Source organism: Ornithodoros turicata, chromosome 3 (assembly GCF_037126465.1).
Source record: "Ornithodoros turicata isolate Travis chromosome 3, ASM3712646v1, whole genome shotgun sequence".
In the NCBI taxonomy this organism is placed as follows: domain Eukaryota; kingdom Metazoa; phylum Arthropoda; class Arachnida; order Ixodida; family Argasidae; genus Ornithodoros; species Ornithodoros turicata.
This window is the reverse complement of record NC_088203.1, coordinates 85,410,133-85,435,568: the sequence shown is the minus strand read 5'-3', so window position 1 is coordinate 85,435,568 and position 25,436 is coordinate 85,410,133. Positions and strand designations below refer to the sequence as shown.

General features: G+C 45.8%; 1 protein-coding gene across 4 annotated transcripts in view; it reads right to left on the bottom strand.

The window, feature by feature from the left end:
* The window catches only part of LOC135388728 (furin-like protease 1, isoforms 1/1-X/2), a 126,990-nt gene that overhangs the window by 49,263 nt on the left and 52,291 nt on the right, over positions 1-25,436 (bottom strand). For all 4 annotated transcript variants that reach the window (XM_064618475.1, XM_064618477.1, XM_064618476.1 and 1 more), the window contains exon 2: positions 11,768-11,866. In XM_064618475.1, the coding sequence (XP_064474545.1) occupies positions 11,768-11,866 (99 nt within the window). The remainder of the gene's footprint in view (positions 1-11,767; positions 11,867-25,436) is intronic.

The window sequence follows — 25,436 nt, the reverse complement described above, 5'->3', positions numbered from 1 at the left end:
TACTCCCTTAGCCACGAAAGTTATTCCCCGGGGCTGCATATAGTCACCGAACTTCGTCAATGGTCTCCCGAATTCAACAGTACGTAAATATGTGCTCTTCGTGAATTTGAAGGAATAACGTTATACAAGTTAGCTAAGCTAGCGTGCAAGAATGCATTTAGTCTCTAAAAGGACTAAAATTGCTCTTTTTTTTTCTTCTTAGAGTGTGGAAAGTAATTGTTCTGAGGCTGGAACATACAAACAGAGAAACACAACGCAAGCTGGGAACATGAACAGTTGAAATATGGGCAGTCACCGAAAGAGAGAGAGAGCGGACCTTTTGATTACTGATCAAGTGCGCTAATTGCTCGTGTTCTCGGGCATCTTGCGGGGCTTGTGTCGTGTCTTTGTATGTTCCAGGCAGCCTCAGAATAATTAGTAGTTCCCATCACGTCCACCGCATGTGGTTGTCTCGTCCTATGTTGCAGAACTCTGTGCGTGAGTGGGAAAAACATGTGGGAGGGAATATGAAGAGTGTGTATTCGTGCCCTGTTTCGTTGAATAAAGCGTCATGCCAAGTCGTCGCTAAGTCGGGCTACCGTATAGCGTAGTTGCTATAGCGGCACTTCACCGGTAATCAAGAGGGGCAGGTCCTATTCCTACCGCCGCCTGGCTTTTTCGACAACTGCGACACTTCAATCAGCACTAAGGCTGGCCTAAACAGCCTTTTTTTTTTTACACCTGTGTGGTGTGAACGTCTCTTCCTGTGAAACACATACTTTGTGGTGAAGGTTTCAACCTATGCAGAAGGGCGTTTTATTTTTTATTTTTAAGAACTCCTAGAAGCTGTTTTATACAAATAGCACCATTTCAAACGGCATACTCTACAGAAAACACAATTTCAGGGGAGTTGTATGCCATTCAAAACACTTTTTCAAATGGGCGTTTTGAAGATAGCTTTTTCCGTACTCTAATTGCGCCTCTCAGTCGAGTAAAGTACAGTTGCTGTGTGCAGTGAACATACACGCAATGAGAGAGACACTCGTGTGCAGTGTGCAAACGGTAAATACGCGAAAAGAGAGTGAGCGAAGCTCTTCACTCCCGTAATATAAGACGAGCAAGCATTCTACTGACACAGACTCTACCGAAGAAACAATGCCAAATTCGTAACTTGAACGATCATCCTTTGTCGTGTTCAGACGTCTCGTTCACCGCAAAGTCTGAAACCCGACTCTGACAAACACAAACACTGACGAAACAGCTGCCGTTTTGAGAAGCAAAATTTCATCCCTCCTCTCGAGGCTCGAGTACAATATGGGCGGCGAGGTCCAAAAAGGCATGCGCCGCGATGTGAGCTTTCAGGACAAAACTTTCACGAGACTCACATTATTTCGAGGTAATCCGACCTCGAAACGCGCCGCACAAAAGCTCTTCATCATCGGATTCCGTCAAAGAGCCCTCATTCATCCCATCGACACACACGCACAGCAAAAACAAAATCCCAGTATAGAACGTGAAGATGCCTTTCGAATGCAGTTTCAGTGGGACGGTAATGGAGCCCTGATTCGCTCATACAATATCTCTATATACACTCAATACAAAAAAAAGTATACACGGTAGAGTATGAAAAGAAAATGAAAAATAATGCTGCAAAAAGAACGTTTTCTTTTTCTTTTTTTTTTTTTACCACTCAGGTTCAAACCGGAAGCGCAAACAAGCAGGAGCTTTGGCGGAGCAGTCGAGCATGCAATGAAAAGCAAAAGTATTTCCGGTAACTTTTGACGTGTTTTATGAAGTTATATACACGGAGGCCGCTGTGATGAGATTCAAAGCAGAACCTGCATCTCGCTTCCCTTCTGCACACGGCTGAGGCACCGGAATGGCTTGTTATCCTCATCACTCAAAACCACTTTCACCGAGGCCCGTAACTATCACGCCGTCCAGCGCGGAATATTGTTCACGAAAAACGGGTTGGGACAGGTGACTGTATACATGTTACCGGCAAAGTAGGCTTTTTCTTTTGGCAAAGTATGAATTCTTGCTTCCCGGTAAACGTCCTTGACAACTCTGCTTAAGCATTCTGTGCATTGCCAAAAGCCACTTATGCAAAGTATGAAAAATGTTTGAAATGGTGAATGAAAACTCATTTTCGTTATTTTTTGCAAATTCTGGTCTGTGTGTTTTTTTTGTTTTTTTTTGCATAAACACACCACCAGCGTGGGTCCACGTAGACTGTTAATGCGTTGTGACTGACTGACTTGATTAGTTTTGGTCTGCATTTTCGCGTAAACACATGACACGGTGACGCCACGACGAAAAGAAACATTTTTGTATTTTACCTGCCACAGCCCTATGGCATCGATTACGTAATGTCGTCGCGCAAAGCATGCTGGTGGGCTCCTATTAGATTTATCAGCCGACGCGTTCCTCGAGCTTCTTGCCCACCGCAGCAAAATATATCCTCGAACCGGACTTCTCGTGACGTCCCACGTCTGTAAACAGAAGGTCGTCTATAGAATGCCTAAGGCAATGTATGAGATGCGTTTCATTTCGTACGTTGCTGGCTATTTCGGGCATTTTTATGAATTGAATGGCGGATTTAAGGCTTCGCCGGAGACTTCACCCACTTCACTTTCTGAATTGCCGTATTTTTGGGAAACTGATGAAGGCCTGCGTAGTCCCTTACTGCACGCTTGTTGCAATGAGGGACGAAGCACATTTTCTACTATTCGGTTGCAAAGTCACGTCGTTATTCGTGCACCAGCTGCTGCTTCACCCGCCCCATGATGAAAAGTACCTGTCTTCACCCACACCTGCGAAAATCAATCAGAAACGATGGTGACACCTGACTGCACGCACACATGCACGGAGACCGAGGGCGGATCCAGACCAACGCCACCTCGATACAGAAGACCTTCTCATTGCCTCCCATTCCCTTCTTCGATTAAGAGTCAGAATTCGTCTGCTACTGCGATTCACCTTGAAGCGAATGAGTTCACTGTTTCAAAGGGAGTGGAAGGGCTCTGGGAAGAGTGCGCTGTTAGCGACACAGAGCGGTAGCTTCAACGTCCCAGGCACACCCAAGCGACACCGGAACTACCGCTGTGTGTCGCTAAAAGTGCACCTGTAGAGGAGGTGGTGTTCCCTTACATGAGTCCTGACCGGCGATGATGGAATGTCCCAGCGGGCAGATGGACGTGGCCTCACACTAGGACGGTGCCGGTAGAACTGCTGTGCCAGCGCCGCAGCGCGTGGCAGCAGAGGCACGTCATCGTCGTCACCGGGCCGCCACATCACTCCCCCCCCCCCCCTTCAGACGCGGAGCGGTGCATGCGGTTGAGGTTCGCGTCGATACCACGATGAGAATGATGACGGCTCGTAGATGGTGGACGGCTGGGCATACGGCTTGTGCCTGTGGCTGTTGATGCAACAGCAGCGGGATGGCGGGAACAAGAGCGCTGCGATCCGGGTGGGTTCCAGTGATGAGATGTGAATGCCGATTGGTTGAGTGGTTGCTGATTGTCTGGTGAGTGCGTTGAGCCCTTGTTGAGTGCGATGAGTGCTTGCTGAGTGCGATGAGTGCTTGCTGAGTGATTGCTGCCGAGCGTTGATTGTTGCTGAGTGAGTTGCTGAGTGGGCGACAGTACCGCGACCGGTACGACAGTGTGACTGCCGGTTGCCGCCAGAGAAGTGCCGGGGAGGAGCATCATGAAGCAGGTGAAGGCCGGAAAGTCAGCTTACTGTGGTCTCCCTGCGGGTCCCCGGTAGAACAGTGGTCCCGGTGCGCCTTGCCTGCTAGAGGGTGGTTCGCTGCTGGTTTGCCGAAAAATTTAGGATGTTGCATGGCCGAATTACGCCGAACATGGTGTTCGTTGTTCGGGTCACCAAATGTGGAGGAGGTGGTGTTCCCCTACATGAGTCCTGACCGGCGATGATGGAATGTCCCAGCGGGCAGATGGACGTGGCCTGACACTAGGACGGTGCCGGTAGAACTGCTGTGCCAGCGCCGCAGCGCGTGGCAGCAGAGGCACGTCGTCATCGTCGTCCCCGGGCCGCCACACACCCTTCCATCCCTCCAAAACAGTGAACTCACCAGTTATCGTCAGCCGCTAGAGTGTCGCAACGAAGAAAAAGTACGTCGCTCGCGTGTTCCGTAAACTTTTGTCCCACAACCTGTTCCTAACTTCAAACCTCTAGACAAAAAGTGCAACGCACTTTTCAGAAAATCAATCTTTTAGTAAGATATGCGACCGTTTTGCGCTTTATTTTAAACGATTTTACGTACTGACATAAGACGGGGAGGAACTTCCGCACAGTTATCGTTTTTTTTTTCTTCCACTAGAATATTCCGTGGTGATGTCGCGCGTGTGAATACACGGATAACCCAATATCTTTCTTAAAAGTCGTAACCTATGAGCTAGATATGTCAAGCTGAAATGCTGCCGCCTATGCACTGCACCTACGAGAGATTTTAGCGTGCGGTTCGACATCCCGCGACCTTGCTATTAGCCCCGGAAGGTGGCACGACTGAGCAGACATTTCACAAATAGTACACTCAAGGCCTCTGTTTAGTAACCCACATTTATTTCATTTTCCGTGCAAATGACGAGGTAAAATCTAATTATCAGCTGCAGCTCATTCGATGGACTATACCTGTCAAAAGCTGACAGCAATGGCTCGAAGTAGAGCCAAAAGCATAAAATGAGCATGAAAGGCATTCTCGAAGATATTTTTGTTTTTTTACCGCCTGATACGTACACACTACCTTGAGGAACTCCCACGTAAAGTATCTCCTTTCGGAAATGCACATTTTGATAAATTATGTGTACAAAAATGCGCGCAGCGGCGGCCCTCCCCGTCCTCCTTCGGGCGCGTAGTGACATCAGATCGTCCGAGCGCTTCTATTGGCTAAACCGGAATCGTCTGCCACTGCTCTGCATCAGACGCGGAAGGGGCAGCGCTAAATTCAATGGGATAAAGAAAGAACGAAATGAATGAAGACGCGCGTCTAGGTGCCGTCTTTCAAGAATCTCAAAGCATAACATGAGCTTTTGCTGTATCACTTTTAGAAAACATGCCTTCCAGAGCTACAAAGCCCCCACGATTCTCCGCTTATGAAAATGGCGGAATAGAGCACAGTGTATTGAAAAGAGAGGCTTTTAATTCTTAGTTGACAGAATTTGCTAAAACCTGAATTTTTTTACATTGTTTTTTTTAGCAACCAATACATCACAGGCAAAAAGTTTCGGTACCTGCCGCGCCAGCGTATTTTTTTTTATTATTTTTTTTTCGGAGCTGAAAGAAATATTGTACTTTAACCGCACCACATTGTACGTGACCCAAACTACCTTTACGCTCCAATTGAGTGAGTGAACCTGCTAGTAATAAAAACGAACGCTGCACGTATCTGTGAAAACGTAGCAAAAAGAAAGCTGTTATCGCAAACTAGACGCCTCCTATTTGTCAGGAGAAAATACAAGAGGCGAAATGAAGCTGTCAACTGGACGAGCCCCCCGGGGACGGTGTAAATAAAGAGGAAACAGCCATCATCAAAGCGAGAATCATTTCGTCGCCCGTTGCCATCCTAAAGCGAAGCTCTTTTCAGCTTCCATTTACTCCCTTTCCTCCCTTCCGAAAGTGTGCTTTACGGAGGAGGGCATTATCGCTTTCCCATCCATTTTGTTGACGTTCCACAAGTAAAGAGTGAGTTCTAGAAGAAACCAAAGAACCCGAAGAGGAAAGCGGGACGTCTTCATGTTCATATGGCACGTGTATTTTACGAATCAATGTCGTTTCCCTCCTATGTAGTGCCGTAGACGGGCTTACGGCTTTTTTTTTTAAAGGAAGTCAAACACAGAAGCGCAAATGCTTTTACCAGAAAGAAGAAAAAATAAATAAGATGAAACACGTACGATCGCCAAATACCGCGATGGAACATATACATATTAAGTTTTATCGTCGGTTCCTTCAAGGTGATCCGCCATGTTTACTCACGAGGCAACGACATCTCGGCGGCATAGTCTGATGCCGGAACCGCCTAGAACGACCGCTCCTTGACACCCACCCCACCTCAGTGCAGGAGAGAGAGAGAGAGAGAGAGAGAAACCTAACCTAATGCTGTTCAACTTTCATCCCTGTTACGGAGAGCAGAAGTCGCCTTGCCGAAGCAGAAGTACATAACGGCGTTTTATGATGACAATACCTTCTAGCATACACTTTTTCACACTTTTAGATTCGGCATGACAGCCTAGTTTACTCAATAATTCTGAAAAGCCAGGTGTCCGCGTTCGAAATTACCTACACCCTTTCCCTCCTTTCTTAATCTCGATCTCGTAATCTCGATGAAAAAAAAAAACGAAAAAACACGAGGGCATGCGGTGTACTCTGTGCGTTTATCTGCCAGCTTACTCCAGTGTCAGGCACGTTCCAATCAATGACGATATCTATAGAAAGCTATGCAAACAATTTGACTGGATTCCTCGAGTATACCTCGCTTCGGAGACATAGACGCCATTGCAGATCTGCATAACATTATAAACTTGATAGGCTATTACGCGAGACCATCGCAGCGAGCCTTTAGTTTTCTTTCGAGTAGGGCAATAAAAAATGATAAAATCAGTATCGAACGGACCACATTACGGCAGCTGCGCGCAGATTTCGTATGCGTCCAGCCTCGTAATGCGTAAATATACTCTGCCTGAGATGCAGTAGAACACCTTAATTATCGGCAACGAGCTAATTTTCAGGCAGATTAATGAGCAGACGAGTTGTCTTTCAGAATGCGTTGCTAATGGTTACCACGGGATATAATGCCACCCAATCAGAGGTCCAGTTACGACTATTAAAGGGGGGGGCTTGCGCAGGATATTCATTTGAAAGGGTCGTTGGAAATCCTTTCGGGGGGCAGAATAATTATATCTTACTATTATACTACCCTGCATAATCAGGAACTACTCATTCATATGTAATGTGACGAGACGTCCCGATTTAGGCGGGACGATCCCGCTTTCGGGGCCGGCTGTCCCACCAGCCTACGACTGGGTCGGTGTTCTGTCCCGTTTTTGGCTGGAACGATCCGAGAATGGAAAAAAAAGAAAAAGTGGCGAAACAAAGGTTTTCTACTTCCACGTTGCCTTCTTGCGGCTCATATCGTTCCACGATCTAGCAAAAGGTATATTATGATGCGTTCGCTAATAAGCCATCTCTATAACAGTGCGTTATGCAAAAAAAAAAAAAAGAAAAGAAAAGGATCACCTGCACACTCTTTGCCCACCAAGCTGCGTCCGCGGGAGGCAAATGGTCTTGTCAATCATCAATTCATGTGATCAATCATCGGCGACGCTGACGATAATGACGAAATGGAAGTTCAGCGATCCAGCAAGTTCGTTTTCAGCAAGATTTTCCGTTCATATGCGTACATTCTGGTAAAAGTGTTCAACATGCGCGCTCGGCAGGTACAAATATTGCAAACTGTAATGACGGTTAACCGCCACGCCGCAAACGAAATACAATACAATCTTGCTCAAGAATATACAAACTCCTACCCGAGACTCGCCCACTCCGAATACGTGGGCCTCGTTAGTGTCCAGCTAGACAAACTTCAAAAGTTACTACACAAACAATAAATAAACGAGAAAAAGAACAACAGGGTGATTTCACGCTGAATCAGGCAGGGTGGTCCGATCGACCTCTCCATTTTTTTCTTCTTTCAAACATATATTAGAGCCTTGTCCCTAGGAGGCACATTGGCGCTGAAAGTATAGTTGAAAATAATTGGTGGTTATTTTTTAATTAATAATCATTCAGATGTGGGCATTTCTACCACTGCGCTTCCTACGAAGTTTGACGCTACGTATCTTCATAATTATTCAACATATCCAGCTGTTTTTTTTTTGTTGTCTTTTTTTTTTTTTTACATATCGTCAGGGGTGGGTAGCATTGTATCCTATAAGTTCTGCAGATTCTAAGGTTTGCTTTGAGGAGATAAAAAATCGCAAAGTTGCCTCATTTGTAAAATATGGTACTTTTGGAAACCTCACTAGTCGTCTCCCAATTGTGATACTCGAAAGTAATCTACATCATTGTGTTCGTCTCGAAATGCCCTTTCTTCTCAAAGCAAGTACATCGTATTGTGATTTGGGGCAACGCACCCAACAGTCTTTTTGTGAGGGGTGTCTACCGAAAATGCGTAAATTCGACAGCGGGCATCCCATATGTTCCAACTCGTGACATCGTTCATATTAGTCGCGTACGTTCTTCCTGACGACTCAAAACAGCACATGATTTTTTGATGTCAGCACATGATTTGATGTCAGCACATGACGACTCGAAACAGCACATGATTTGTCAGGGCTCAAGGTCCTGACAATACGTGAAAAACCATTCAGCTGAATATGTTGAATAGTTATGAAGGTACGTGGCGTCAAACTTCGCAGGAAGCGCAACGGTCGAAATGCCCACATCTGAATGATAGTTTATTAAAAAATAACCACCAATTGTTTTCAACTACTTTTAGCGCCAATATGCCTCCTAGGGACAACGCTTTAAAATATGTTTGAAAGAAAAAGATTGGGGAAGTTGACCGGACCACCCTGCCTGATTCGGCGTGAAATCACTCAACAATCAAAATACAGGGAAACGTAACGGCACTGGGAACTGGTGAGGTGACACGGTATTTGATTTGCTGGATACCCGCTCGCAATGTCCCGCCTTGGGGTCGGAGAACTATGGTCACATTACATATTGAATTTTTTTTTCGGGGAGAGAGGGAGCGTGAGTTTGGGGGACGGAAAAATCCCAATGATCGAGATGCCTTTCCCAAAATGGCAGACGTGTATAAAAAACCTAGAAGGCTTGTGCATTGGGCCTGTGGGCCACGTACACCGCTAGAGTGCCACAATGGCCACAATACGCTACGACAGTTTGTCTGGGTGCAAGGGAGAGGGTAAAGTTTGGAGAAGCCACGAGACAAAGTGTCTGTCCACTCACAAGGCGGCAATAAGCGGGGTTTCGTGGGCAAGCATCGGTACACAGAAGAACCCACGCCCACTTCACTTTGAAATGTTGAACACAGATCCCATATTTGGGAGACGAATCCATAAGGCCTCTCCACGGGCAGTAGGAGAGAGAGGGAAGCTGGGGAGCTGTGCAGACATCTGACCTAGTTGCATAGCGTATGGCCCTATCTCACCCTACGCTCTTTGGCTTCAATAGTGAGTTTTAGTGCATCTACGCGACCGCCTTTGCGCACGTAAGGGATAGCGTTGGTGGTCCTGCACACGCGCAAAGCACAGAGAGAGCCTCGCGCAGTGCGCAGCACCACCACGCTATCCCTTACGCACGTACTGCGCATAGCACGCGCTATGCGCACGCTCGTGCACACCTATAGCGCAAATTGACTGTGCACTATCACTACTACCGTGTGCCCCGAACGCAAGCCGACGGTCTTGGTTTTGGGTGCGCACGCTATTACTCGAACACAGCGTGAGCAGCAGGGATATTCCAAGCACTTCTCATACCCCCCGCCCCCCCAAAAAAAAGTAATACCCCGAATGGCCAAAATAGTTGTCATAAAAGGCACTCCCCCAACCAACATGAAAATTCAGCGCAAATCGCTCGTAGGGCTCCAAAACAGACTCACGTATGCGTTTACGCATATACGTAAAGATGCACGTAAACGCCTTTCATAAGCATATCGCAACTCAATATGCTTACAAAGGCCGATTGCTTGGGGATTTCGACGAGTCTTTTTCTTTTGTAAGTCTAACGGCGCATTGTGAAAACCATACCGGGGTAGTAATGTAATTACAGTAATGAATTACTTTTTCTGGTAATTTGTAATGTAGTGCATTACCTTTGACATCTTGTAATTTGTAATGTAATCCAATTACATTTGGGCAGTAATTTTAATGACATTACTCATTACTTTTTACAAAAGAATCGAGTAGTCAGGTTAACGGTTTGTGGCATTGGGGAATCATTGTTTGCGGGCCCCATCCTCCGGGCAGTCTCCTGTTGCCGTGATACATTGCGTCATCTTTGTCTCTAGGTTGTGAAACGGTACGTCATACGTGGCACCCTGACATGTAGAAGAGACAAATAGAAGAGTGTGATCAAGCTCGCAGTAATGACTTAGTAATGTCATTACTTTTTCGTTGTACTTGTAATGAGTAATGTAATTTAATTATATTCTAACTGGAGTAATGAGTAATGTAATTTAATTACACTTTAAAAGTAATTTACCCAGGTATGGTGAAAACCCTATTCCACAAGCACAGAACGAGGTCGCTGCGTCCATTATAGCGTTTGCGTTTTGGGTGCCCTCTTCTCACGCACGCACGCAAGCAAGCTATAATAGACGCAACACTTTCTCTTCGTCCCTTGCCCACGATAGGGTAACATATCTTTCCTCACAGTGTAAAAGAACATGCGGCGAAGGCATTATCGGAGGTGCATCCAAAGAGCATTCCGGAGTCCGCTAACTGCCGTGAAAGCGCACGTTCGGACTACATTTCCTCGAAGAGAAGAAAAAAAAAAGGCGAACTTTCGCCGACGAAAACGTCGCTTTGACGCTTGAGAGGCCACGCGGTTCTCGCGTGCACTTTCTCAAAAGGATGGATGCGCCCGAGCGAGAGGGACGACGTCAAGCGGGATGGCAGCTTCCTTTCACCGGTACTACGTTCCGCAGGCGCAGGAAGCCCCCCCCCCCCCCCCCCCCAAAAAGAATATCCTGTCTCCCTTCCATCAGAGTACCGCAAAAATGTGTGCATCAACTGCTCATCTATGCAGACCACAGACGCAAAAATGAAGGAGGAGGCGTACCGCACTCGGCGGATTTTTACGATGAGACAGGCAAGATAGGCGCCATTGGCTAAAAAGTTACGCGTTTTTGGTGAGCAGGTTTTCGCTCAAAAGCAAAAATAAAAACAATAAAAATAAATAAAGTAAACTACCAATACGTTTTCATCCCGTACACGCTAAATGTTTTGGCAATTTTTGGTATTTTTTTAAATTTCGCATCTTTTTTTTTTTTTTTTTTGCCTTTGCCGTGTAAACAGGGTGCTTTTGTAAGTAAACGTGCATTTTTCATTCCGCATGCTCAACTGAAAGGTTGCAAAACGTGTTTGCAAACCGCCCACGTTAAGCTTTGGTTTAAATGGAATGCACCTCGCTGAAATGGTGTTTTCTGTACCCATTGAAATGGCGGTTTCTGTGGAATACACGATTCGGAATGGGCTGTTACGCAGAATCTGCCGTTTGAAATTGTTTTCCTTTTCCCTTCTTTTTCTTTTTTTAGGATACACCATTTAGGAGGCTGTTTTGCACCCTTCTGTATGGGTGAGGAACTTACACCACAAATGTGCGTGCCATGGGACAAAACATTTACACCCGAAAAGTGTAACAAGATTTTCTGTACACTGCTCAGCATTCTTGCAGTTGGAAAATACACGAGGGGAAAAAGAAAATCGTGAAGTGGCGAACGACGAGGGCCAAGTACGAGCAGCTCTAAATATGCGTAAATGTCACTTCTTTATTTTTTTCATTTTCAGTATACTGCACGAAGAATTAGATGAGTAACCTGATGATGAATCAGAGGTATCCCGGAAACACACAGCAAAGTGGTGTCGTGCATTAGTAGAAGTTATACAATTTATTTGTTTAGTTCCAGAATGACCTAACGCATCGAACCAGTATGTAGCACACCTAACTATATGAAAGTGATGCGTATAATCTTGTCGCGGAAGATAGCGTTGTGTAAGTAATTTTCATGCATTACTCGGTTACTTACGTTGGATTCTTGCTGTAATGACTTGTGATGTTGTAGACTAGGCTCGAGGGAGCGTTTTGCCAGCCTCTTGTGTCGGAGATGATGATAATCATCGAAGAGCTGTAAATAAGCAAAACGAAAAGCGCTATAAGGCAACATTCACAACGTTTACACTTGAGCTCATTGCTAACGCTCGAGTTCATTCGTGTTCCGCAAAGCCTGCGTCCTGCAAGGAACTTTGCTCTATCGACTGCATTGGTACTATTCGCTAAAGACAAAACACTCCATCCAAAGTCTCCATGGATGCCTCAAGCCATCTGCCGTGGGATCTATCAACGCCATCCAGACTAAACAAGACCGTGATGTCGTCTGCTTCAGTCAATCGCTGCGGACGATTTCAAAAACAAAGTCTGTGGCTACGAATGGCTGCTTATGCGGATTTTATCGGCTCGATCGTTGCCATGGGTACGGCGGCTGGAAGAATGGCTGTTGCTGTCGGACTCTTTAGTGACTGAGGCCCGGTTTCACCAGCTGGTTAGCTTTGAACCGAGATGAAGGGTTGCTAAAACTTCACGTTGATACCCCTTCCTTTCCTAATTCCTTTTTACAAACATTAGCTGGTGGCGTGATGAATGTTTCAGTGACAATAGCTCTCTTTAATAAAGCGGAATTAAACGTGAAATTCAAGGTAAGGGACCGTTGTTCTCGGTTCGTTGGTGAAGCCGGGCCCGTCGATTACCGAACTTTAGCCGTTTCCGCGATTAGCCCCCTTGTGGTCTACATGGCGTTGGATCTTGTTGCCGGTGTAATCATAAAAAAAAGGAGTGCAAATGTAACCATGAAAAAACGATTACCAATTCATGAATACGAGCACACAAAGGATGCCTTCAAGAATGATCATATGTCTATTATATTGTTACGATATACCGGTGCTCGGCACAACGTGTCACAAAAATCGTTTCTCCTTTAATCAGAAAGGTCTTTTAAAATCCCACATGGGTCAACGATATCTCTGGGAACTTTTGCGACATGCTACATTTACTTTTATCTAACGCTAATTAAAATAACTTCAATTTCTTGAAATGAAATGGGAAATGTTTTAAGTTAACCCAACGTTTTCTGGCTAAGATCTTGAAGCGCACTGCGTGTTTACCCAAAATCCACCACAAAATACGATCACCTGAGTGCGACGGTAACAGCTGGGAAAATGTTACGAACATTAAAATTCCATAAAATTACTAGTAGTAATTCGGATTGGAAATAGCATCAACCAAGGTCCACCAAAGGCTTTTCAAGCATTGACGGCCTTTTCAGACTTCAGTCTTCCTTGAAAAGCTAAAAAGAGAGAGAGAGAAAAAAAAAGAAACCGAAAAAGCCGAAAAAAGGCCCACTGAAAAGCAGTCTCCCTTGACCAGTTTAGTCTACCCCTGAAGAAGCCGCACGGGCTTCGAAACGACCGGACCCTCCTTTTGGTGGACGCTGGGTGGTGCTATTTCCAGTCTGAATTATTATGACCCAACCAGACACATCGGTGTCGAACCTTTTTACGTTAAATTACTGGTAAAGCATAGCAACAGATCTCCGAAGATAAGAACCGTTGAAACCCATAATTATCAGACATGTAAAGACTTTTTTCACACTGCGTTAGATGAAACGTGAAACACCCTATGTATATTGGACGAAAGAAACTTTCTAATCTAATCCCGTTTAATAGATTCAGGAAAAAACGTAATCGCCCGAGAAACGAATACATTAATTCATCTTTTTCGCATTGCTGTAATTGAGACGCATCCGTCTAAAAAACGAAGCTCTCTGGTGCGTGACGCAAGAGCATATCTAAACATTCCTTCCAAGCGTACAACCCTTATGAAGATTTTGTTTTTTAATGTACGTGCATCAGATAAGGCTTTATACGCGTATAGGTTTCGCCCATTTTTCTTGCGACCCTAGTGTAATCGCTACGCTGTTTTTTTTTTTATATCGTTCAATGGTTTACGCAGTTCCTTATCAGCGCAGCCATCGGACGTCTGTCGCTGTGTCCGAGGCACACCTGTACAGGCTTCGTGGCACGTGTGATGCCTCGTGTACACTAAATTTCTCCACGCAGGTGTGCTACTACAAACAGCGACCCTCCTGCGAACAATGAAACAATCGCTAGCACGTCACCATCCATTGTCTCAATTTAGATTAAACGCACTACACTTCGTCTAAAGGAGATCACAATGGCCCAGATAGGATAAGGACTTGCTCGGAGGGTAGACTGTATACCTGGGGCCCTGTGTTTTAGGTAGGGTTCCGACTTTTTTGGTGTTTTCATTTGTCAAAGATCGGGAGGCGCCCACTGCGAGCCCTCAATTACTAGAAAATTTGGAGTTTTTCGAAGGTTCTCCGAAATGTATCTTCGAATAAGTCAAAAATTTCCGGAAATTGAAGACTCCCCCGACCACTGCCAAATGAAAACACCCAAAAGTTGGAATTTTAGTTTTAGGGTAACCACCATCATCACTCAGGGTAAAATCTGGGAAAAAAAAAAATTAAAACGAACACTGCAAAGTGCCAGTTTAGCCACCAATACGGGCACGGCCTATTTCTCAATTTTTTTCTTTTCTTATCAACTCAACACAACTCAACGGGCACTGGAGACACTAAGCATTGGACATTCAGCACATTTCTTCCGCATCTGATGTCAATCTAAAATGCAGAAAGCGCTTTTTTTAACACGAAAATCTACTTTTTCACAAAATATCACCCGATTTTACGGCTACTCCAATAAAACCCGATTTTTACCCCCCATTTAAACCAAAAAGCAAACACACAGGGTTGTAAGTATGCCTGACAAGTAGAAAAAGCGTGTTATGGAGACCGTGGTCAACAATCCAGGTATAGTATCTGACAAACATCCTGTTAAATCCCGTGGAAGATACTAAGTCGCCTTTGTTTCGACATGAACGTATAGCCTATTAAGGAGACGGCCATTCAGCTTTTTATCGTAAAGGTTACAATAGAGAGTAGTACACGTAAATGAGTGAATACTTCACTAAAAGCAAGCGTGCTCGGGAGCATGTTTCGCTTCGTTAGAAAGCACACAGCCTATAGACCCATGCCGTCACTAAATGCTCTACATACCACTTATATATGCGGAATAAGTTGCAAGATATGAAATAAACGTCCGTCTCTATAGTCGTGTTCAACCTAAGAAGGAACAAAAATCTAGTCCGTCAATGTCCATACGCCGTTGGAGATAAGGAGAAGCAATAGCGCGCCAGGATAATTACCGCAGCGCCACCATGCGTCATCAGTAGGGGAGCACACTTTCTGCCGCAGCGTACCGTCATGCGGCCAGTCTTCACAGCCAATACGGAAGCAGAGTGAGTGTGATGAATTACATTATCTGGCCCAAGGAGGGAAGGTGGCCTCCCTGCGTCCAGCCATCCTATCCGCGGCTCAGTAATATTTTGAGAGCTGACGGCATTCGTGGTAAACTTACGTCTACCACGAATCGTTACAGACGTAAGTCTGTATGCACAAAGCTGTTTTACCCGGATTTCAAAACTGCACGTTTTTATGGTGCAGCATGAAACAAAAAAGAGAGAGAGAGAGAGAGAGAGAGAGAGAAGGAGGAAACTGGGAAGCAATAGACGAGTTCAGAAAATCCTAGTGCTCTTTGCGCACGCATTGCATCCTGGGCGCTTGCTGAGCGGGGGAGCGAAGAACAATCCTTCAGATTTGGCTTTCGCTGAGCTTGACACGTCGTGGACAATGGACCGGTAGGGAAGAAATCGCAACAGTTTGGAGGCCGCCCGTTTCTTTCGTATTAGTAAACTCCCACAGTTCAAAGCGACGCTAAGCATTCTGGGATTTTCTGAACTCGACTGTTACGGCTCCTACTCCCCTACATTGCAACAATACTCCCAATTTTAGTTCACTGCACTGCAAATAGTCACGAAACTTCGCATAAACTAAGCTTCCGTACATTTAGTCCAGAATGGTTGTGGGAACGCGTCTATAGTCCCTAAGAGGAGTAAAAGGACTCTAATTGTCCTTAGAGTGTAGGTTTGAAGTGCATGCCTTTTCTCTTCACTTCCTCTTTGGTCGTGGCACATATTGCGGTGGTTGTAGACGTGTTCCGTTGTGTGGAGAATGTTATCTAGCCAGCTTTACGATTTCCTCTGTGGAGTTTCCCCTGCGTTCACAATCACTGCGCTGTTGCGATGGCCGTTGACTGAGTTATTGCTTATGTTACGAAGAATACGTTTCGTGCACTGAGGTAATCGGCGACTACACTATAAGTACTCTCATTGTCCTTAGAGTGCAGTAAACAATAACTCACTCAAGGGCCATCGCAACAGCGCGGTGCTTGTGAACACAGAGGAAAATCCACAAAGGAAATCGTAAAGCTGGCAAGATAGCATTTTTCAACGGAACATGCCTACAACCACCGCAATGCATGCCACGACCTACGAGGAAGTGAAGTGAAAAGGCATGCACTTCAAAGTAACCTATCACTGTTTCGGCTCCGTCATCTATTCGCGCCTGGGAATGTTTTCTTAGCACCGCGAAGCAACTGGGCCCGTGTACTGTGTGTATAGAGACACGTACAGATGGAGAAAAGATCACGGGGTGCTGGAACCATTCTTCGAAAACGATACATACTAGGGGAAAAAATAGTAAACTGGAGAGCAAGTACAGCTTCTAGTTTCCTAGATTGCGAGTACTTCCCATTTTAGGCCCCCTGAATGCGTAAATATGAGCTCTGCGGGAATTTGAGGAAGCAAAGGAAAGCAATGCAATGCAATCAAGCAATGTTATGCCTACACAGTAGCTGTTCTTTCTTGACACATTGTGTCCTATTGCTCGACATATCACAGTTTGACTTCAAGTATTGTCATTCATGCACGTGCATTATGTGCACATGACCGTGAGGCAGTGATGGGCAAACTACCCCAAAATTGTACGTGAAATAAAGTACGAAGTAAACTGTACGAAGTACTGGAAAAAGTACATTAAAGACACATCAAGTACAGTAAAACCTCCAAAGTCGGACACCTCCTTACCTCGGACAACTCCCCATGTCGGACAAGATTTCATTGCACGGGCAGGCTCCCATTGAAACTACACGGGGACGAAATTCTCTATATCGGACACCTCCCTATCTCGTAAGTAGGACAGGGTTTTCCCTGCTAAGTCGGACAAAACCCTGGCCAAATTACCGGCCCATATCGGCCCATCTTTGCACCAAAAATACCCAAAACGAGCCAGTGGCCTTGACTTTCGCCCCTTTTTTTCCCTATACTGGTCTCAGAATTTTGTTGCTTTAGTTTTTCCGAGTCCAAAAACAAGTGCTCTCAGTGTACATCGTAATTCTTTGTGTGAGCACTTGTCTTCGGTTTGTCTAGAGCCTTTGAACGTACACTGCACCAAAGCAACGAAAAGTGGGCTGACGCTTCAGAGACAAGTGATCGCTGCTCAAAAAGCTCCAGAGGTAATGCCATTGAGTGGAATCTGAACAGAATTGAATCTACTAAAATCAGATATAATTATCAGTGAAGAGTGGGTAGAGGTACCACTGCCACCAGGTACCACTATTAGGCACCACCACCAGGTACCACTCAGGACCATAAATTGAAGGGGGACATTTCTGGCAACAGAGCTGTGATCTTTTCCATTTTTTGTTTCCCTCATATTCTATAACTCGGACACCTCTATAAGTAGGACACGCTTCTGCTGCACCGCAGGTGTCCAACATAGGAAGGTTTCACTGTACATTGCAACGTTTGCATAGCGCCACATGCCGCAGTTTCATATTGACAAAATGTCATAAATTGATTACGTTTTTCTAGGTTAAATGTCAATGTAATGATGTATTGCACGTGCTACTTCAGGAAGCTCTACAAGTTAGTTTTTGCCTATGAATACAAAGTGTAACAGAAGGCATAATTTTCGTCTACTACAGCGAAGGCAACCAGCTGTGCTAGTGGAACATGCTGCAAACTAATCCACCGAGGCCCGTGTGACAAGAAAATGGCGTTGCTGTCGAACCGTGAATTACACGGTACCCGAGCATGAGTACGTCCTCCGCTACAAACATATATGCTAGTGGTTCGTCCGACCGGGTTCATATCTCTCCGCTAGACGCGAGAACTCTGTCAGAGGCCACAGCTCGCGTGCTGCACGTAAGCCTGATTTGTGCTGTAGGTCGGAGAGCGCTTACTGCCTTAAGACTAGGGACGACAAGAAAAACATCCAGTGAAGCAACGGTTCATGATAATCCACGACTGCTTGGAACAGCGAACGAGAGAAAGTCAAGGTGCAGCAATGTACAAGAGTAGAGAGTATGTGCCGGAAACGTTTAAAAATAGCAACGAAGATACTGTTTCAAGCAGAAGCTCAGCTGTGTGAACTTCTGCTTAGGAGTTGTAAACTTGTCTGGAGGCCGGTCTAAAACACGCGGCCCGCATGTGGCCCGCCATTCTCTATTCCGTGGCCTGAGGGCCCTTGACCACCAAACAGAAGGTGGCTGCTGCCCTCTTTAAAAATAAATAAATAAAAAGAAACAGTTATGAACAAACGGCATCGTACGGTATGTTAATTTTTTTTTAAATAATCACATTAAAGTAGCAAACTCGAAGCCATCCACTGTCAATAATGTCAGCTAGCTGTCTCTATCCGATGTCAGCAGAGACAACAATGCGGTGCGTCAACAGGTGATTCCTTTTTTTTTTTTTCCTCGTCCAACCGAAAGAAAATGAAAGATTGAACAGAGAGAGAAGGAGAGAGAATGAATTCAACTTTAGTGCTCCTGAGCATTTCATAATCGTCTGTGAAGAACTACGCATTTTTCTCGAATTGTTTTTCATAATTTCAGTACTCGATTCGGAAAGGCAGCTTATTCATTTCGCTTTGTGTATCAAGGGAAGTTTTTCAGTGATGAATTCTGCACATACCGTCCGGGCCCACAATAACTATACACTCCTCCAACTCCTCCTGCTTTTTGGATATATTTGTATGGTATACTGGGCCATATTATGATAATTACCGTCATGGCTTTTCTACGAGGCCCTCCATGATGTGACCTATGGTCAATGCGGCCCAAAACCAAATTTGAGTTTAGCCCATGTTTATGATGTTTCATTACTGTTTTCAGAAGCGCGGAGAACTTATTCTCTCTCTCTCGGCCTGCCACTCTTTTCGCAGGTATTCCCAACCAGGCAATCCATTCCGGTTTCCACAGGGTAACACGCAAGAACGGGAACTTCTCCGCTCACATCCAATCACATCACATCACTCCAATCATACATGGCGATGACACCAACCGTTCTGTGAAACGTCATCTCTTCTCTATTGTTTGTCTTTCTCTGAAGTGTACTACCGCAATGAAGAGAGAGCGATCCCCGAGGTTCAGCACTTCCACCAGAATAGAGTGAAAGCAAAATATTTAAAAAAAAAGCAAAGAGAAAGAAAACAAAAGGCGAAATGAGTCTCGGGCACCCAGAGCTTCCGTTACAGAATTTTAGCATAGCGTTCTCGACCCCTCACAGCACACTTTTAATACACCGTACACACGCGCGCAAAGTACGCAAGATATCTAAAAATAGAACGTTATGGTGTCCACGTTGAGAGAAAAAAAAAAAAAAAGACGCGCCACGTGGCTCGCTCGCACGAACGTCGAGGATATTCCTCAGGTGTGTCCTCAGTCGCTTCAGTAGTGCTTGTGCACGCGCGTACAGCCCTGAACGCTGTTAGTGCCCAGAGCACTGCTAAGGCTACTGAAGGCGGCACTGAGAAATTTCCTCAACGTTCGTACAAGCGGGCCCTGTCGCGTGGTCTCGCGTTGCCAAGGAACCAGAACACAATAAGTTGGACACAGAAACTACAAAAACTCCTTGCTTATCAACACTTTAGCGAGAATGCTTGCATACGTGCCGTATTATAGCGTTAAAGAAAAAGTTGACAACGTTCCCCTTTCCCTGCAGCTAGTACAGCTTCTCTCAGAGTCACTAAATAAGCTTATTTAGTGACTGCCTCCTCTGTTGCGTGTACGGCGTCGTTCAATCACAATAACCAGGAACAGCGAAGGAGATTGAGCGAAAAGTGTGAGAAAGAAAAGTCCATAATCGGCCTCACAGAGTCGAGCAGCTTTGCTTAGTACAAAGAGGTTCGCGCCCAAGGTTTCTTTTGCCTAAAGCCATAATAAAATTTCGCTATAAGAAAAGGGAGGACAAAACGGCCGTTTTCCAGAGTTTTCTTCGACGGTTTCCTTTATACGAGACAAAGTTTGCTCTTTGTTTCTCCATCTACCTGCTGAGCGGAGCGAAAAAAGCCAGGGTGAAATTTGCTTTTTTGAAACATGCAGAGTGGTACGGCTAAAGCTGAATGGAATCAAGGCCGGGGAGACTCGAGTTTTGCTTTATAGTTTTATTTATTCGGTTAACTGCTACATATACTAGGATTTGCGAACCACTGTTCGGACCCGTGGCCAAAGAGTAAGGTTTAACTATAAATGATCTCTCTAAGGTCCTCATTCAGCCAGCCTTTAGTTATTCTAGACCGTACCGACGTGCGCCTTCGTAGAGGCACACGTCACATTAGGCCCATCGGTTAGAGGGTACCGCACCCATCCGCACGACATTCCCAGTGAAGTCTTTAAATTAAATTAAATATAGTTTAGCTAAATAATTAAGTGAAGCTAATAGGCAATCGCTCAGACATGGGGGGCATGCGGACTAACAAAGTCTGAGAAAAGTAAGATTTCGTTTCCACTTTTTAACTCAATTATCCCTGTTCCGCGTAATACTTGAAGCAGGAAGCACACAAAAAGAGAAGGGGGAAAAATAAACTGAAATAAAACGCGCCTTAGATAAGGCTAACGCAATTTACGTGCCATAATCCTATTCACGTTACCGCTTGTCGACTTCCGTTACGAGGATGGTTCATTACTGTGGGGAAACGATGAAAATGAGCTTATTTGACTTTAAACATCTGTTACTGGTACCTTTCCTATACAAGGAGTGTAACGACTCCAACTCGAAGAACGCGCTCTCCGATACGAAATCGCGGTGAGGAGTAGCGAACTAATCATGTTGTCGAAACTGCCGAATAGAATGCCTGGTAACTATATGTCAAGCACGCAGAGGGTATGCATACCGCCAAAGCGACATTGTTCCGACCGGAAAGACACAGTGGATCAACGAGGATCGCCGATGACGTGATAATGTATCAGATCTGTGAGAATTTTGATCAGAATGTATCAGTTTGTCCTGCCGTTCTTCGTGAGGATTACGGCCACACAGCTGAAGATGCCGACGTCATGTTGCTACATCCCTATGTACTCTTGCGTTGCTCGTGCGCGTTAGAGCCGCGAAGCAACTGCGCCTATGAGCGGCATACAGGCGTGGACAGATGTAGAGAGGACAGCAGGGAGGAGTGGGGGACAGGGGGGTTAGTATGCGTCCTGGGCCGACTTCAAGGGGACTGTGCCGGAAAACCCAGGAAAAACCAGACAGCACAGCCGGTTCGGGGACTCGAACCCGCGTCACATCCCAGTCTCGCCGTGGAAATCGATCATCCTAACCACTATGCAGCAGGAGCTGGTTTTGTTTTTTTTACTGTGATGGTTACTCTTGGTTGGAAGGAGGCATCGGCTGATCCCGTCCTCACATCAGGCAGATCTCCAAATGCCCCATCGTCCTATTTCGCCCTGTAACGACGACTCTATTTGAATGATGATGAGTGTTGACTTTCATCGCCAGGGGGACGATACTCTACCGACTACCCTATCGCTGGCGGTAAGTTTAACACGCCTTATAGAAAAACTGATGGAGAGGCAATAGACCCCACTGTGAGGCTTATTATATTCACCAAATGACCGCGAGCAATTGGGCAGGGTATCACTAGAGGTCACTCTAGTATCACCATGCAGCGGAGATGAGACATCATTATCATCATCCAAACAAAGTTTAATTGTTTCCCACATACTGTGAAATACTCGTACTTTTCGGTTAGTGAAACTTGACGTTCTGGTCGTGGATACTTCGTGTGTTACATACGTGTGCTGTAGACAGAAAACTGCCCCCCAAAAGAGTCAACGTAAAAGTAAGTTTATAAAAAGAGGCGCGGTGAAAATTTTGAAATTTTTCGAAAAGTTACAACGTACAAAAGTTCACTTCACCAGTTTGTCGCCGGTGACACAGTCTTCGCACACTTCGCGCTACAGATCGTGAAGGTGAGAAGAAGAAAGCAGCAGAGTGTAGGTACCTTGAGAACGCGGACCTGTCGGACCAGCTCGAGTGGCTCAGTGGTTAGCGGTCTGGCTACATCACGACGAGACGGACATATGTCGGTACAGTTCCCTTAGAAGTCGGCCCAGAACGCACATTGACTCAGAACGTTAATCGTGACGTTGCCAGCCTCTATGAAGCCGACAACGCCGAGCTCTTTCAGAAGCACGACCACCACCACCACACTCTGAGAAAAAGGGGGTAAATAGGGAGTAACTTCCCACTTTTACTCCATTTTCACTCCCCTGTCAGTGAGTTACTCCCTCCTGCTCTCTGCATTTGCCAAGTAGCTCAAAGCAAAATGCAAGAAATACCGTGGGAGATTCTAGAGCATGTGCAGAAGTTATGGCATGAACCCGTTTAATGGTGTCAGCGTGACACCTGTGACTGGTGTCATAGTTACTCATTGTAACGACACAGCTTTTTTTTTTTTTTTTTGCAGTGCACCACGGGATTTGTCAGGACCTACTTTCACTGCATTCGTGGTTCTGGCTTGAGGTGAATTTCACGAGATGAGAATGGCACACAGGTCTGTCGGGCTTCCATACGCCGTCCACCTTTTGCTATTTGTTTGTTTGCGCTGACTGCGTTTGCACTTCCAGCAGCTAGTCAGCGAGTAACGACTCTGGAGAGTGCGCAGGGCAGCATCTTTTCTTAGCACCATCAAAGACACCAAGCGAAGCGTGGCAATCGACATAGGCACCGATCGAGGAAAGGACCATATTCCCGAAATAGCCGTGCGTGCGGTTTAAACGAAGGGCGAAAAAGAAAGAATGAAAAATTGAGTCGATACGACGCAGTCCTTTATTTCCTTCTTTCCACCAGGTGATTTCCTCAGCGCCACTGGCTTTCTTGTGCTGTGTGGCGCTGCTGTCTGCAAAGCTGGCATGATTCACTTGAGGATGAGAAGAAGCACAGCCGCATGAGGTATGTCGCGATGTTTTAAACGCAGAGTCTCGTGTTTTTGGGTGAAATCGGCCAAAACCTGAAAACCAACTGGCGACTCGCAGTGCAAATTCATCAAATTCGTCTGAAATGCGTCACGACCGCTTTTTAAATTTTCCATTCCAAAAACTTGCTTTTCCACCTGGCATGTATATCCAACGAGCCAGATTTTAGTCTATTTTGCAGCTCCTGCAATAAAACACAATTTTCTGCACCTCAATTAAAAAAGAAGAAACGAAAAAAAAAACAGCTCCGGTGGTATAGTGGTTAGGATGATCGCTTTCTACGCCGAGACTGGGAGGTGACACGGGTTCGAATCCTGTCACCTGCTGTGCTGTCTGAGGTTTTCCCTGGGTTTTCCGAATACTTTCCAGGCGAATGTTGGCACAGTTCCCCCTGAAGTCGGCCCAGGACACATACTAATACCCCGACGTTCACTCTTTTCTGCTGTCCTCTCTCCATCTGTCCACCTCTGTACGACGCTCATAGTCACAGTTGCTTCGCGGAGCTAATACGGAATTAAATACATAAAAATAAATCAGTTTAAAAAAAAAGAAGAAACAAAAACCGAAACCACAAGGGTCTATACCGAGTACTAGACAGTGTAAGTAGACCGTTGATAACATCACCGTGAAGTTATCGTACCTAGCGGAACCGATGGCAGTGTACATGTCTCAGAATCTTATCAGTAGACTGGGGATGCGATAGACACGGTGGCTTCGGGAAGCCACGTTATCAACGGTCTATACTAAACTCTCCCTGTAATCACAGAAGACGTTATCTATTTTTGCTAGTTTGATTTCCTCCTGCATGTTCCTAATAGACACAAAGAACCTCAACCGCTATGCAGATCCTATATAAGACAGAAGATACTCGTCTCCGTATTGGCGCAAACTTTCAAGGACCTGGACATCCAAACAATGAAAAGCCATAGCAAACACTCGGAGATGCCCTCCAGCCCAACAAGACGCAATCCCAGACTCATGTTGACAGCTCCACTTGACGCGCTTTCTCGGAAACCGACAGCCCGTTGTACCTTTCAAGACAGGAAGCTCCACATAGTGCGAGAACACAGATAGCGATAAAGGAAGGTGAACGTGTTATCACGCAAACTTTGTACGGGTCGATGTAGTTATCGTATCGGTCTAAGGAAGGGGTCTGGGATGCGTTCCACGGCAGCCTACGCATTTGTTTGCCATCAGGTACCTCGTACGGGAACTTGTCTCGTAACATACTCTCGCTTTCATTAATTTTTTGCGGGAGACAGGAAGGTCAAGAAAAAAAAAATATTAACCTCGTATGTTTCAGATGGGCACTATGCCATTTACATGAGCATGCATTTCATCTCAGATAATCAGGGCTACCCCTCCTTCTGCGGCATAGCCTGCAGAAGCGGGTGGCGCCTCAGGTTAGTCAGTGGGTACAGCTTCTTCCAACCTTATCTTCAACACGGTGCCGGCCTGCGGAGCAAGAGGGTCGCCACCCTAGCTGCAGCTGCCGGCCTAGGCAACTGATGTCGCTTCGTGCGATGTTGTCGAGGACACAGAGCACATCAGGTGCTCTAAGTATGCCGACTGTCGCAGGACAGTAGAAGCAAGTCTGGCTCGCCTGGACGCCAGGCCAGTTGACCTTGGAAAGCTTTCGGGTCCTCAGTCATTCAATCATAAAGCGGCTGCGCTGAAAGCGCTCCTACGTTTCCTTGAAGATACGCATCTGATTGACACTTCGTGTCACTTTCTGGTCCCTCGTTTGTGACAAGTGTTCCTACTAGCTCGGGATGTCTGTCTCCCGCCCCTCAACTACTGGGGTTTCTCCCCCCCCCCCCTTTTCCCAAATAACTGCGGCTAAGTGGTCTGTGGTAGCCAGTCTGACTTTGTCGTCAATTAAATTTTTGTTTCTTCTGCTATCACATCACATCACTGATGTCGCTTCACAGCGATATCAGATGGCACAAGCTCGCGTAATCACTGCGAACAGGCTGAAGCGATGCGTTGATAGAGACTAATTTTTCTAGAGCTGGGCGGTGCGCCCAGCTCGCAGACGGGCACCCCCGTAACGCGAGTAGGACAGCCCTCAATCGCAGGCTCTCTCTATCTAGGTGGTGTTGGCAGTGTCATGGACAGTTTTAACAGCCAATATGGAAGCAGATGTGAGTACTACATTATCTCGCGGAGGAGCGAGCGTGACATCTCTATGTCCAGCCATCCTATCTACGGCGCAGCAATATATTTTGAGAGCCGACGAACTAGATTTAATTTCCTTCTTAAGTTGAACACGACTACAGTGGCATTGCAATGCGTCTCGTCCTTCCAAAGGACTAAGATCACACCTCAGAGCGTACAGAACGAAAGAATAACGTAAAGAGTTAACGGAATAAAACAAACTTTTTTTTTATTGCGTGTTAGCGCCGCGAAGTAACTGTGGCTACGAGCGGCGTACAGATGTGGACAGACGGAGAGAGGACAGCA